General features: G+C 35.8%; 2 protein-coding genes across 2 annotated transcripts; one reads left to right on the forward strand and one right to left on the reverse strand.

Moving 5' to 3' along the window:
• Positions 1-921: 921 nt before the first annotated feature.
• On the forward strand, positions 922-2,589 carry LOC140981649 (serine/threonine-protein phosphatase 7 long form homolog). The gene is made up of 5 exons (XM_073448069.1): positions 922-1,401; positions 1,546-1,706; positions 1,791-1,909; positions 1,996-2,083; positions 2,188-2,589. The coding sequence occupies exons 1-5, from the start codon at positions 942-944 to the stop codon at positions 2,587-2,589; spliced, it is 1,230 nt and encodes a 409-aa protein (XP_073304170.1). The 5' UTR covers positions 922-941.
• Positions 2,590-5,126: 2,537 nt separating this feature from the next.
• LOC140981358 (uncharacterized) lies at positions 5,127-7,408 on the reverse strand. The gene is made up of 2 exons (XM_073447739.1): positions 5,405-7,408; positions 5,127-5,273 (listed from the first exon to the last, which is right to left on the reverse strand). Exons 1-2 carry the CDS (start codon positions 6,487-6,489, stop codon positions 5,270-5,272), a joined length of 1,089 nt encoding a protein of 362 aa, XP_073303840.1. The 5' UTR covers positions 6,490-7,408; the 3' UTR covers positions 5,127-5,269.
• Between the last annotated feature and the right edge of the window lie 8,951 nt (positions 7,409-16,359).

Below are 16,359 nucleotides of genomic sequence, written 5' to 3' on the forward strand. Positions count from 1 at the left end.
AGCACCAAATTACTTTCAATCACTGAGCATCGAACACTCTTTCCTTCCGATTTTTTCATTTATTTATTAGCCCAAGTCTTCGATATTTTTTCAGAATATTAAGAGGTAACAATATTTTTTTTGTTTATTATATTTATTATTGTTCGTTTATTATACCAGTTTTAAGTAATAACAATAGTTATAATATTAATTATATTATTGGAATTATAATACTGTAATTTAGAATTTTTGCATCACCGAGTACTTCATGAACGCATCCGAATAGATTTAAGTAATAATAATAAATATACTTAATTTAATTAAATTAATTATAATATTAATTGTATTATTGGAATTATAATATGTATATAAATTACGGATTTTATATATACGTGAAATTTTAGTTATAATTATATGTTTAATTATAATATGTATATTATATGTATAATTATAATATTAATTGTATTATAAATTACTGAGGTTAAAATTACGTGAAGTTTTAAAACTTATTCTCAATTTGTTTTTTCTATACTTTTTGATTTATATTAATGAGTGATATATTTTAAGAAAAAATGATATAGTGGCAAAAATAATTATTAGTGGCAGGAATTAGGTAATAACCAAACTAAAATTAATAGGAAAATAAAAAAATGACACGTATATATTATTTAATAACATGTAGTAAATTCCCATATTAGGATATAATTGTCCTTATTCTTATTAATAATGTATTTATTAGAAGTATATTATTACGAATGTATTTATTATAATTAAATGTTACGTATTATGAAATATTATTGATTTTTAAAAGAAATTATTTAATCTACATAATTAGTTTTATTATCAATTTGTTATCAACAAATACATTTTATTTTTTCGAGCCGGAAATATCAAATAAATTTCGTTTAATTTAAAATATGTAGTTAAATTTTATTGATAAAAAATAAAATATTTGTTAACTAATGATTTTTGTTTGCAAGATGGTTGAAAATACGGATAATGTGTTGTATTTGCGGGGTAGACACATATCAAATAATATCAACGCTGAGAACATGGATGCACTAATTCCGCCACGCCGGTCTGACAAATGTCTTTGGAGATTGCTTAATGCTGGGATTCACCTCCGTGTCCGCCTATGTCTTGCACGCATAGGATTCTATGGTGTCATTCAGTGTGATCTTATTAAAAATTATGATAATCATTTGCTTACAGCCATTGTTGAGAGATGGCGACGTGAGACACACACATTTCACCTTACAGTGGGCGAGGCAACAATCACCCTACCGGACGTTGCCCTTATTTGGGGGTTGAATATTGATGGCATGCCCATCACTGGTGTAGATACCGCGTACAACAAACATACTTTACAACAGCGCTGCGCTACTTGGTTGGGTTTTACGCCTACATCTTCTCAGATCAAAGGTGCACATTTTTATCTGACCGCTTTTCTAGACCATTGCCTACATAATATGATTAATGATCAAAGCATTGAAGAAGACGTTGCACAATATTCCCGTTATGTTGCTTTAATGATCATTGGTGGATGTATGTTTCCGGACTCGGAAGGTGCTGCTGTGAAACTTATGTATTTGCAGTTTTTTGAGAACATAGAAATGGTGAATACGTTTAGCTGGGGTTCTGCTGTGTTGGCATATCTTTATAGAGAGTTGTGCGACACATCAATGAGATTAAAGGTCGATTTGTGTGGCCCTGTTCAGATATTGCAGGTATTTTTACACTTCTACGGTCATTATATTTGTTGTACTTAATTTTTCTTATGATTTGAGTATTTTTATTGTATGTTATTGCAGATTTTGGTATGGTCTAGAATTACTCTTCTTTGCCCTGATAAAGCGCAACAAGTATATATTTCAGAAGAGCAGGCTGGAGATGTGCTTCAGGGTCTACCATTCCCACCATACGGCGCACGGTACTAATAAGAAATAATTAACATTTATTATTATTATTTTGTTATTTAGTTTTAATGAAACTATTGTGTACTTTTATAAATTGCAGGTGGAGACGCGGATTCTCTTGGACACACACGGTCCATCATTCGGTCCGTATAATGAGAGATATGCTTGACATGATGGTAGAAGGGCAGGTAAATATATAAATTAGTTGTTTAGAGTTTGAAATTTTTTAAAAATTCAGTCTGAATTATATATTATCAACTTACTAATCTTTTTTTCATTTTATTTGCTTCAGTTTCTTTGGACAGTTTATGATATGGAATCCCCGGAGGTTGGCGGAATTCTTGATGGAGATAGAATTCATCTATGTCGGTCGGCATGCGCATTGATCAATTTTCATATAGTTGAGATGCATAGACCAGAGCGGTGTCTCCGACAGTTTGGAATGCTTCAGGGTATTCCGCCACCTGCTACTAACTTCGACAATTTTCATAAACTGACGCGACAAGGCCGTAACAACTTTGATTGGGCGACATATCACAAAGATTTTGTAGAAATGTGGAATCACAGATATCATTTTGTGATTGATGGGGATTATGTCATACTTGGAACACCCGCAATCACAGTGGACTATGTTGGTTGGCATCATCGCATTTCACAAATAGTGCTCTCGCCGGCTGTAATGCCCGAGATTTGAATTATCGTAATCCAGAATGATTTGTTGATAATCGAGGTAACTCTAGACGGACCACTCCGAGACCAGAATTGGAAAGGCAAGAGTTGGACATAGGTGAGCTACAGTAGGTAACGCGCACATGCGCGGCAGAAATGCGCGCATATGCGCGCTAGGCCATTGCCGAGGCAGAGAACCTCGCGCATATGCACGAGAAGAGGGCGCGCATATGCGCGAGCTGGTGGACTGGAATTATCCGGAGGCCGTAGGTCTCGCGCATATGCGCGAGAAAAAGACGCGCATATGCGCGAGCAGACGAGAAGCTATTGCGCCGAGACAGTAGGTCTCGCGCATATGCGCCGATGAGGGTCGCGCATATGCGCGAGACGTGTTTTACAAAGGGCGAGCCACCTAACCTTTACATGCAACGTGTGAATATATATATATACATACCAGCCTTCGTTCAGAGGAAAGAAAAGGCAGGGGAAAAACGAGAAAAATCCTTACGCCTTTTTAGATTTGTGATTGTGAAAGATCCGTCCGTCAGATTTTCAATCCGACTTCGGTACTGTGTTCCTATCGACGTAGGATACAACTGGACGTAAGTTTTGCTACGTTCTGATATGTTTTAAAATTATGATATCGTAAGAATCTGATATGATTCCTATGTGATGTTCTTGACATGTTAGACATCGTAAAATCAAAACTGGATTGAGGAAAAGATACCATATGAAATTGTTATGAATTTTGGAGTCGATTTGATATCAGAATTGAATTGTTATCGATTATGAGGGTTGAGATTGAGATCTGATTGATATGGTATTGCTGGGTATATTGAGATTATGACGTTGTGCTGTTGAAACAGAATTTGATTGACTTCTGATTATATCCAGTATTGATTGAGTGGTGTATTGATACCGTACCCTCGATATTGTTATTGCCAGATTGATATTGACAGGCTTTGAATCAGAGACTTCGACATAGTCAGAGTAACAGAGTGAAAGGTATAAATTAATGTTGAGTTGGGATTGCACAACTCGAGTGAGGTTTGACTCGAGTTTCCCTAAATCACATACTTTATTTGATTGCATTGATATTTGCAATTGATGAGATTGATGGTTGTAGTCTATTGATTCATAGACAATGTATGTACTAGTCACCGGCTGATTCGTCTGGTCATCGGCTGATTTGCCTAATCACTGGCTGATTCATCTGGTCAGTGGCTGATTCGCTTAGACCTTGGCTGATTCGTCAATTCTGCGGCCGATTCGCCCAGACACTGGATATACGAATTATATCGATGGCGTTTAGGGTTGATTCATTCCTATCGACTGAGATTCGATATATTTGTCAATATCCAGAACCGGGATCCCTAGATTAGGAATGAGTCGAGTCTGAGATGACGCGTCGATTGAGTCGAGTCTGAGATGACTAGTTGATTTACAGTTTTATATCATTCATGTTTGTTGAATTGCTACATGTTAATGATAGTTGTTATATGCTTTGATATATGTTTTTATATGATTGTATGCCTACATTGTTTATACTGGGATGTATTTCTCACCGGAGTTATCAGGTTGTTGTCTTGTTTTGTATGTGTGCATGACAACAGGTGGGGCAGGACCTGGAGCAGGAAGAGGATGAGATATTCAGGATTAGCGTGGAGATCCGGACTTAGAGTAGAGTGGTTTAGTACTTGATCTAGTAACTAAACTTTAGCTGAAATAAAAAAATGGTGTACAGGATTTGTACCATTAGATGTATATGCGTATTAGAATTGATTACTTTACGTTTCCGCACTTGTATATCTGATATATATAAAAAAAAATTTATGTCCCACATTACCACGCTAAACTCGTCTTCTCTCATCATCTTTTTCACCGCGATCCTGTCCCACCTGTTGTCATNGGCAGTGGTACCTTCAAACATCATGGGCTACCATCCTGTTGATGCAAACTACCGACAATTTATTGTAAGACATGTTCAATTTATCTACATATATACGTAAATATAATTTATTGTATTAAATATATGTTACATAACATATGCATCTATGTCACAGACACGCCCAGCTCATGTGCAATATCCACCGATGTGGACAGGAAATGAGTTTGAACCCGGACCATCATCTTCATATATGGCATACACTCCACCAGTGGTTTCAAGCTTTCTATCGTATGACGCTGGTTACTTCACTCTATTTGCTGGTAGTTTTACACAATTTTTACAAAGTGACTTTCGACCGGGTATGAATGAGAGTCGCCCTACATTTAGCACGTCGCCCATACCCTTTCAACAATATTCTGAACAGATGTTAGGTCGTGGACGGAGAGTGATTAGAAGACCACCGTGTGGCACTGGGGCCATCGTTACCATCAGCATTAACTATTTATTTAGAGATGCACAATTACTTACGTTGTATTTTTGTATGTTTTTTTTATTTTCATTTGAAGTTGTTGCTGCAACATTTGTATTTGAATAGTGTATACAAATTATTAATGATTTTTTAAAAGTGTGGAATGTGGTGATTGTGGTTTATTATTCTGTTACTAAATCAAGTCAAATAAATCAACACACTTGATATTAAAACATCTTTATAACAATACAACACTGAATACAATTTATTTACTACTTCTATTACAATGTAAAATCTGCGTCACAAACATAAGAATTTGGCACCATAACTCGATCTTGTCACCTGCACCTACCTGCAATGGGCAAAAATTATTAATAAATTTAAATATAAAATTTTAATACACAATTTTGTAATTACATAAATAACCTCACATGTTATTTGTTCGTAAAAGTAAGGTACAATACACTATTATAGATGTCTTACCTCCCATGTTGTCTCTCCCTCGATAATGGTTGATCCATCTCATTTCTTATGCGTGTCCTGCGATCTCTACCAGCCTGCCTCCTTTGTCGACGAACAGTATTGTGTTGTAATTGGAATGTAGGTTCATCCCAATATTGTTCATCATGAATAGGGTAGAATCTTCCATCGTATGTGTTCACGTATTCGCTCAGTGTAAACCATGGTTGTACAAGCTGTGCGGGATTTAAACCAAACCATTTCGCTGCACATATAACATGTGAACAAGTAATCCCAAATATTGTGAATTTACCACATGTGCAATCACGGGTAGAAATGTTGACAACTTGTACGTGATGTTGACGACCTGGTCTTCCTCCTGTCGCGACGGATGCTGTTTTATCCCTTTGGTCAAATCTTACTACTCGATGTTCAACTGACTTTTTTGACCACATATCAAATTTAAAGTATGCATAGTCGGTCCATGGTTGATTTTTTTCCAGCATCTTATCAATTCGCGCTCGCCGTTGAATGAAATAGTGCACGCATCGCTGTAATGTCAGCTCCACTATTGCAGTTATTGGAAGACGTCGAACCCCTTTCAATAAACCATTAATACACTCAGACATGTTCGTCGTCATTATCCCTCGTCTCCATCCACCATCATGAGCCAATGACCATTTTTCTTTTGGAATGTTAGACAAATAAGTGAAAGCTGCTGCATTATTTGTTCTAATTGCCTCCATTGTCGTATTAAATTTTGATACTTGGTGTTGTATCCCTGCTTCCCAACATAAGTCTTTCAAGTGAATGTTTTTCAACTTACTGTAGAAATAAGAGCAAACATGCCTCAAACAAAAACGATGAACACCACGAGGAGGCTTGAAGTCAGGGAGATCTTGCACTGCACTTGTTATACCCGCATGTCTATCAGATATAAGGCACACACCACTACACCCTCTGGTAATATGTCGTGCAAAATTACTGAGGAACCAATGCCAAGACTCATAATTTTCTTCGTCAACGAGCGCAAATGCTAGCGGCAAAACCTGGTTATTGGCATCCAAAGTTACTGCTATGAGTAGTTTGTGCTTATATTTGGTGTACATATGGGTACCGTCTACGTTGATTATGTTGCCAAAATGTCGAAAACCATCTATACATGGTTTGAAGGCCCAAAATACAAAGTTCAAAATTTTATGTGGATGGTCATACGGTCGAAAATGCTTCCATTCTACAATAGTTCCTGGATTCTACTTCGACAAAGCTCCCATATATTTAGGAAGCAAAGTTACAGAGCTTTCCCATGTGCCATAGATTACCTCCACCGCACGTTTCAAACTCTGCCATGCCTTAGCATACGATATATCATACCCATATTTTTCTTCAATACTTTCTCGCACATATTTGATCTCGTATGCAGGATCACAACGCACGATTCCAAAAAGTGTACTGGCTATCATGTTTACGTCAAGGTTGTGGTGATCTATACCGACTTGGGTAGACATGCATGTGTGATCATCACCATATTTTTTGATAATGAAGTAGCCTAAACTTTTTTTCAACGATGCTCGAAGTCCCCACCCACAATTGCCACCTTCGGACCAGTTCTTGCATTTGACCTTCCAAATTGTCGAAGAACTTTGGACAACGATATATTCACGTCTCAAAACCCGAACAGAAAAATCCTTTACTGAAGCTATTAAATCTTTTTTGCTCTTAAAAACCATTTTTACATCGAGCTCTGGCCTTTCAGGATTGTAAAAGTTTGTGTGTGATGCAGAATGAATACCAAATGAATCTGGAATTTGTTCGTCATAGACTTCATTGAAAAATTGGGGAATTTCACGTAATTGTTGCTCCGGTGCAATAGGAATGTTCTCTGTCATTGTTGCTCCAAACATTAACACACGCGTCGATGTCCCTTCATTTGCATTGTCAAGATGATCAATATCTTCTCCGTCAATTGATGTAGTATACAAATCATCATCGCTATTCATGACATGATGCGAACTGTCCCCAAATAAATCATCTTGATCATCCATGTGTTCTGTAATTGGGGCGGAAATATTTGCAGCCTCTGCTCAACTATCAAAATGTTTGACATTTGTGATATTTTCTTCATCAGCCCATGAATTTAAATCCAAATGGCCCGTTCTACTAGAACCCCATGCGACATCAACTCCTGATGGAACCGTGATATGATGATCCCAACCCCCAGTGGTAAAATCCCATTCTCGTGTTCTATTCATCCCCCATGCATAGTCGTCTTCAGTGTGAGCCGTGATATGGTGATCCCAAGGACCAGTGTCGATCCCAGAGTATGTCTGAGCTGACTGTTCATCGACGTGATACATAGAAGGTCCCGCTTCATTTAAACCTACTGTTCCCAAACCTTGCGTTATTACCGGCATGACTACACCAAAATCGTAATCACTTACATTCTGTAACACTGGCGATGAATCAACATACAAGTACATGCAATTCAGTGTCGACAACTCAAACATAAATTGAAGACTATCATCATCTGTGATATAGAGATGCTCTTCAATGTAACGAGACAAAGAGTTATAACAATATTTCGTTGACAATTTTATGCAGAATTTTGATGGGTCGATCTCCAGCTTGCAATGCACAAAATTCACCAATTGGGAAAATGTAGTAGAGCGAGGGATTTTAATGGGCCTGGTCGCGGGGATACTATATCCAACCCTATCATCTTCAACAATGACATAGCCACCTACGTAAAGTAATGCCCTGACAGTATCCATGTCTGCAACCAAAAACCATGACATATTGTATACAATCATAACAAAATTTAACTATGAGTTTCTAACACATATATTAAAACTATGACATAATGTATAAAATCATAATACAATTTCAAGAATCACTTACACGTTTTTAATTATTATTATTATTAAAATTTATTTTGTCAAATCATTTTTATTAAAATTTATATTTAATAATACCAATGTATGTTTTCATAATAATAAAAAAAATGTTATGACTTATATTAAAAATTTAAGTTTTTAAACATGTGTTATTAAAATTTTCAAATATATCAGTTTTCTTATATTAACAAATTCAACATTTAAGATTATCAATAAATTTAAAATAAAAATAAACATAATAAACATAAACAAATGAAAATTTTGAAAGATAAACTTATATTTGTCAAAATTGTTTTTCTACATAAACACGTGAAAAAAAAAAATTTCCTTGAAACTTAATTTAGTTACTAAAATAAAAGTTTAAATTAAATTAATTCTAAACATATCATTGAATAAAAATATATTATTATTATTATTAATTTAGTACATGTACTGTCGAGGCGTGCCACCTTGAAATAATTACAAAGAGTCATTTATATTATAATTTTTTTAAAAAAATGGTAAATACAAGTAATGCTTGGTAAGTAGGCGTGATACATTAATTTTACAATTAATTTTTTCTCAATTTATTTTATTACATAAATGTAATTAATACACTCAACAATGACAAAACTTTTAATATTAACTCATTCTCATATTTAAATAATATAATATAATTACATTTAAAATTCAAACCATTTAAAATACGAACTTTGAAAAAAATTTTCCAACATCAACAATTTATATTTATTATTATTTTATTATTATTACTCATAATAGTAATTTTATAATTTAATAATATTAAAAATATAAAATATATCAAAATTATACATTATATTACACGGAAACCGAAAAATTTTATAATCACATTAATGAAACATAAATAATACAATTACAATATAAGAAATTATTTAAATTACCTTTTCAAATGTGGTTGTACAGAATTTGTAAAATAATGAGCGAACGATGTTTGATATCTGCAATAAATGACAAACATTATCAGAAATATTATACAAAAATATATCCAATATAAAAAAAAATTGACTGAGACTCGGCGCAATTCTCCCAAATTCTGATACCCAGCACAATTCTCCCAAATCAACTTCTGAATTACTGAGACTCGACGCAAATCTCTAAAATTCTGTTATTCGACAGAATTTCCTCAAATCAAATTAGAAATTTTAATAATCACACAATCGACGCCATTTATAAAAAGAGGAGAGTCACGAATTATAAAGGGAAGAAAAAAAATTGCGTAGGAAAATGTGGAATATTTGTGCCGAAGGATTTTGATGAAAAAATATTCGCGCCGAAGATTGATGAAATAATGTTTCGGAATTTGATGAAAGAATATTTGCACCGAAGCTTTATGAAATAATGTTAAATAATCGGTGCAATTTATAGGCACAAATTCAAAGAATCCGTGACGAGGGGTCCGGGACCCGGATTCTAAATCCGGGACAGACTGTCCCGGATTCATTGAATCCGAGACATTCACATGTCACAGATTCATTTGAATCCGTGACACAAATAAATTTTTTTTTTCAAAAATTCTGAATCTGCGGCAGTAAATTTCGAATTGTAATATTTTTACAAACTTTCCAATTCTGCAATATTTTCATAAATAAGTTTTAAAAATATATTATTTTTAAAAAAAACCCCCGAAGTCTGCACTTGTAATATTGTTCTTTTTTAAGAAATAATTTATTTCGTACTGACATGACCGCTGTCTTGTTTGAAACAGCCCGTCAAAAGGTTTCGGAGCTATTATTTCAAGGACAACATGGTAAAAAATACAATTTTTTTTTTAAATTTTCTCTTTACTCTTTCCTTCAAATTACTCTTTCCTTCAAAACTTAGTTTTTACTCCTCATTCTTTTAAAATTACCAATAGTGCCCTTATCTTTGTTTTATGGTACGTGAAATTGTTTTACATATCGAGTATGTTCTTAAAGACATGTAGGTTGAATACATACAGCTACGGAAGGTTTCCAGCCTATATATTTTATTCAGATGATCGATTTTTTTTATTATTATTTTATAAATGGCTCATTATGTTTCCTTCTGCCTTCTTATTAATAGAAGCCCTTGCAGATTTGTTTTTCCGACTTCAAATTCTTGCTTTAATTTTTCTTTAATGCCTTCCAGCTGTGGTTGGCACTATCTCTTGAGTGAGTTGAGTCGGTGGTTGAGTGATCCCTTATCTTGAGTTGTTCTTTTCCTAGATCATTAATCTAGAAACAACTTGTTCTTCTAATTTTATCTCCTGGCATAAATAGTAGATATGAGCCTGGATCATATCAGCTGAGATTTCATCACCCGCTTCTTTTAGAAGTTTGTATAGATCTTTGAAGATCACCAACTGCTTTCTTTTTGCCTTAATCCGTCTTTTGGAAACCTTGAGATATGTATAATACATTTTCTTTGGTTCCAAACTTCGTTTTAATTCTTGTGTGATTTTCTTGTTCAAATTTATTCTATATTTATATGTTTAAGTTGGAAACATAATTTCAGCTGCTTGAAAAACTGTTTATTTATTGGGCTAACTGATCAAGTAATCGAACTACACAGCTTGCCTAACTGAAGAGTATTGCGTGAATTAACAAAGGCAATTGAATCAAGCTAAACTGAACTGACAAAGTAAACTGACTGATCAGTTGGAAACTGATCAGTTGAACCTAACAGGACTTTCGAAGACAACTGACTGATCAGTTTCAGTTGATTCACTTAGTATGAGCTTATCAGCTGATCGATCAGCTATACACGTCATCAGATGAAAAGGACATTCAACAGACATTAGTACAAAGCAGACTGCAACTCGTAGTGGAACGCCGCATTTCAGAGTCTACAGTGTACGAATGTCAGAGGAATATTGACGTGGCAATCAACGGATATAATATTCAAATATCCTATCAAGTTACCGTTGGAAGAGAAGCCTATAAATAGCTGAAGAGAGCAGCTGAAGAAAAAAACAACGAAGCAATTTCAACGCAACTATTTTATTCAAGTTGTTACGCTGCTAAAATCACTACGCAAATCAAAAGCTCACACTTATTAGTTTTATCAGTAGCATTCAAGGCTACATTCTCGAGCTTATTAGCACGTTGTAATCTTTGCTAGATTCTTTACGTTGTGCTAAGATCAGTTACGAACTCTAGAAGTTTTTGTTGTAACTAAGAGTTTAAGTTTTGGTAGTGATAAGTCCAAACTGAAGTGGGTCAGTACAAATATTGTATTCGATCAAAGTCTTTTAGTGGAAATTCTATCTTCGTGATAGAAGGGGTGACGTATAAGTTATTCTATTCTCCGAACATCCATAAACAATCCGTGTGCATTTTATTTCAATTATCATTTTACTTCAGTTATTCTATCTTTCAGTCAGTTTACTTCCGCAACTGTTTTTTCTGTTAAACTGATTGTTATCGACTCACGAGATACCGGGTGTCAGTTTGTCACTAAACTGAACTCAATTTACGAAAAGAACATATAATCCGTGAGTGTTTATTCACCCCTCTTCTAAACACTTATTATTTTCTAACCGATCCTTTCAGTTTATTTGGGTCCAAGTCCTTTTATTAGTGGGAAAATCAAATGCCTATTTTGCTTTTATCGGTGTATCTTTATCTTTTGTTATCCCATATGAAAAGTGATTAGGGTCACATGTCCACTTATTTTTGTCGATAATTTTTAAATTTTTGATATCCCCGAGGAAAAACGTGGTGTTGATCTTTCACCAATTGGTCCTGTTTCTGCTTGATGCTTCTTTTCTAACCGAGGTCTGAAGCCCTTGCCAAATTCTGGCTCTTTTTGCTTTGGGCATTCTGGACAGATCTGTTCTGACCATCATCCCACATGTTCCATATTGAAAAATTTCCGACAAGTTTCTTTACTCCCCGGCAGCTTGCTATTCCACCAAATATTTTTTTCTTTTCGAATAAATCTTGTGCAAAACTTGTTTTTCCTGTAATAGTAGTTAACAGGAATGATCCGTTTACCGAATTATGATAAAATTTTAACATAAACTTTACTTTGTCCATCTCAGTTAGACAGACCCATAGACCCCATGTTCTTCTGGTAAAAATGTCGTTTTCAGTTATAGAAGTGACAAAGGGTGTTTCTTCTATCGGAGGATCTTTGATGAATTTTTGAACATTAATATATTACCTCCTTAAATGATGAAATGAAAAGCTTCGTGAGAGCCGTTTTCTGTTGGTTCTGGTGCTGTGCTAGAGAAGTATAGCTTGAGAATGCTCCTCTGGACAAATAGTCGTTAATTGCCCATGTTTCAGGAATCGCTTCCTGAATCCATTTAGGTAGTCCTAAAATTTCGGGGAAGCTAGGTGATGTAGTATAAATCGAGGCAAGAGCCCCAAATTCATACCAGACTTTTACTTCATTTGGATATGAATTTAGTTTCATCCATACCCGAGGATATTTTCCTGAGACATCACCTGATTGTGGCGGGGTTAGTGCCCAATTGATAGGTGTCATTTTTACGTGTTTTATTACATTAGTTTTATGTGTGTTTGCATTGTGCATGCGTGCATTTCATTTACATTTTGTTCGTTTTAGAATTAAAATTTGCATATGTTCGTGTCTGACTTGTACGTGATGAATTTGCAGGTGAAAAGTCTGGAGAATTGAAATCAGAACAAAAATGTACAAGCCAAAAGAAAGTGGCAGAAAGGCTGGCGCCCGAGCGGTAGAATCTTACCGTCCGGGCGCGAGATTTGATTTTGAAGATTAAAAACCAGAAGACTCGGCGCTCGGGCGGTAATATTCTACCGCCCAAGCAATAGTGGTGTCCATTCAGAATAGAAGCCTTGGAGCTCGAGCGGTAGGATTTGAATAACAGAGAATAAAAATTGCGAAATACAGTCTCTAGTGGAACGATACTCGTACTCTCGTACACTATATTATTACTTGACATCGTGCACTTGCGATTATTTCGAGCTTGAACATTCTGACCAAGGATTTTACAGTGCAAGTTTCGTTCGATCAGGTTATTGACGCTGTCGTCAGGGAATGTTAATCCACAATTTTATTCTTAGTTATTTACTTTAGAATTCTTTATTTTTGTTTTGTTTGGCACTTTCGATTTATTTGCTGTTATTTCTCTCGGTGCATGCCAAGATCTCTAGTCTGAACTAGAGATATTCGATCCCGAGATTGAAAGAACCCTAAGCAGACGAAAGGAACAACAAAGGCTGAGAGACATGCTGAACAGAAACGAACGAGAGGAAGAACATCATGAAGATCTAAGAGTCGAAGAACCAAGGCGAATACCCATGTTGGAGTATGCTCAACCTTCGCTTGATGGAGCACGTCCAAGCATGGTGTGTAGAACCTTACCCGAGCCAATACTAAACAGACTAATACTCATGCAACATTAAATCTTAATAACAACAATTAAACAGCGGAAACCAAATAACTTGATCAACTTACAACCCAAACGAAAATAAAACAATAACGGTAGTCTTAAACATTAATACAACCATATCGAAAACATAATTCTGAACGAGAAAACGATAAACCACATAAAAACCTCCACTGAATCACCACCGAAAACCCTACTTCTCTAGCCACTGCCTTGGTTGTCCTAACCGTCTAGCCTAAGACCTGTCCCGTGGAATGGGGTGGCCAAGATGAAAACAAAGACGTGATCGACAATCGCCCAATACGAGAATGTACGAGTATACAAACTGATATGATGCATGCGAAAATGTAATATGCTCGGATATCAAGGATCAAGTCAAGAATCTCATGCTCAGAAAAGCGGGCGCCCGAGCGGTAGAATCTTATTGTCTGGGCGCGAGATGTGATTTTGAAGATTAAAAACCAGAAAACTCGGCGCTCGGGCGGTAATATTCTACTGCCCGGGCGCGTGTGGTGTCCATTCAGAACAGAAGACTTGGAGTTCGAGCGGTAGGATTTGACCGCTCGAGCGTGGATTGATGCAAGTAAAAGATGAAAACAGAGGACTTGGCGCTTCAGCGGTAGGATTTGACTACCCAAGCGCCACCTAATTTTGGAAAATTTTTTATGACCGATTTCTTCCCTTATTTCTGAGTGGGGATGATATGAAAAGGATTATTGGACGATTTTGGGGATTATTCAGACATTATTCAGCAGCCACCAAGGTTTTGGAAGAGAAAAAAAGCTTGGAGAAAGCTTGGAGTTGAATATTTCAAGATTCCGTGCAACATTCGTCGCATTTTCGTCACGTCTAGTATTTCAAGTTTATTTTCTATTATTTAAATATTGTTTTGCTTAGTTTAATTATGACATCGAATTGCTAATTTACGTTATTTTTTGGGATTTAAGGGGATCCTATCACGAAAACGAGTTTAGTTAATTCATATATCGACTTTTGATTTATTTTTGATTATGCTATTTTTTTCATAGCGTTGTTGAAGCGTAGCTAACTTTAATAATAATTTAATATTGCGAGTGAGTTCGAGAGAATAGCCCGTGATAGGAACGAGTAGCATAATCCATGGATTTAAAATTTACATAGAAATATGAAGTCAGATACGCGTCTATAGTCATAGTCCGGTAGGACGAAAGCTAGGGGATTTCATAGAACGACATGCAATTCATCTTTAATAAATAATTAAAGAGATTTAATTATTTCACTTAGTAGAATTAGTTTGGAATAGCTCGAGAGGGCGTGTTCAATTGGATAGGAAATCATGTCGGAAGCGTAGATCACTGTTGAACGGAATAAGTAATTGACGATTGGTAGGTGAATCGAGATTCCCAACAAATTCATTTCTCATTAAACTTTAATTAACAATTCTAGCTTTTTTATTTTATCATTTAATTCTTGAACTATTTCATTGAGCTTTTATTTAAACATTAAAGTAGTAAACAATCATCCAAATTTTCGTTGCTAAAGATTTGAATAGTAGAGAATAAAAATTGCGAAATACAGTCTCTAATGGAACGATACTCGTACTCTCGTACACTATATTATTACTTGACATCGTGCGCTTGCGATTATTTCGAGCTTGAACATTATTAATTTTGACCAAAGATTTTACAGTGCAAGTTTTGTTCGATCAGGTTTTTGGTGCCGTTGTCTTGGACTGTTAATCCTCAATTTTATTCTTAGTTATTTACTTTAGCATTCTTTATTTTGTTTTGTATGACACCTTCAATTTATTTGCAGGTATTTCTCTCGGTGCATGTCAAGATCTCTAGAGTCTGAACTAGAGATATTCAATCCCGAGATTGAAAGAACCCTAAGCAGACGAAAGGAACAAAAAAGGCTGAGAGACATGATGAACAGAAAAGAACGAGAGGAAGAGCATCATGAAGATCTAAGAGTCGAAGAACCAAGGCGAATACCTATGTTGGAGTATGCTCAACCTTCGCTTGATGGAGCACGTCCAAGCATAGTGTGTAGCGCCCTTACCCGAGCCACTACTAAACAGAACAATAAGCATGAAACATTAAATCTTAATAACAACAATTAAACAGCGAAAATCAAATAACTTGATCAAGTTACAACCCAAACGAAAATAAAACAATAATGGTAGTCTTAAACATTAATACAACCATATCGAAAACATAATTCTGAACGAGAAAACGATAAACCAAATAAAAAAACTCCACTGGATCACCACCGAAAACCCAACTTCTCTAGCCACTGCCTTGGTCGTCCGAACCGTCCAGCCTAAGACCTGTCCCGTGGAATGGGGGGTGCCCAAGATGAAAACAAGAACGTAAGCGACAATCGCCCAATACGAGAATGTACGAGTATACAAACTGATATGATGCATGCAAAAATGCAATATGCTCGGATATCAAGGATCAAGTCAAGAATCTCATGCTCAGAAAGGCGAGCGCCCGAGCGATAGAATCTTACCGTCCGGGCGCGAGATGTGATTTTGAAGATTAAAAACCAGAAGACTCGGTGCTCGGGCGATAATTCTATCGCCCGAGCGCGAGTGGTGTCCATTCAGAACAGAAGAATTGGTGCTCGAGCGGTAGGATTTGATCGCTCGAGCGCGGATTGCTGAGAGTATAAGATGAAAACAGAGGACTTGGCGCTTGAGCGGTAGGATTTGACTACACTAGCGCCACTTAATTTTGGAAAGATTT

The sequence above is a fragment of the Primulina huaijiensis genome, chromosome 7 (assembly GCF_012295235.1).
Source record: "Primulina huaijiensis isolate GDHJ02 chromosome 7, ASM1229523v2, whole genome shotgun sequence".
Lineage (NCBI taxonomy): Eukaryota > Viridiplantae > Streptophyta > Magnoliopsida > Lamiales > Gesneriaceae > Primulina > Primulina huaijiensis.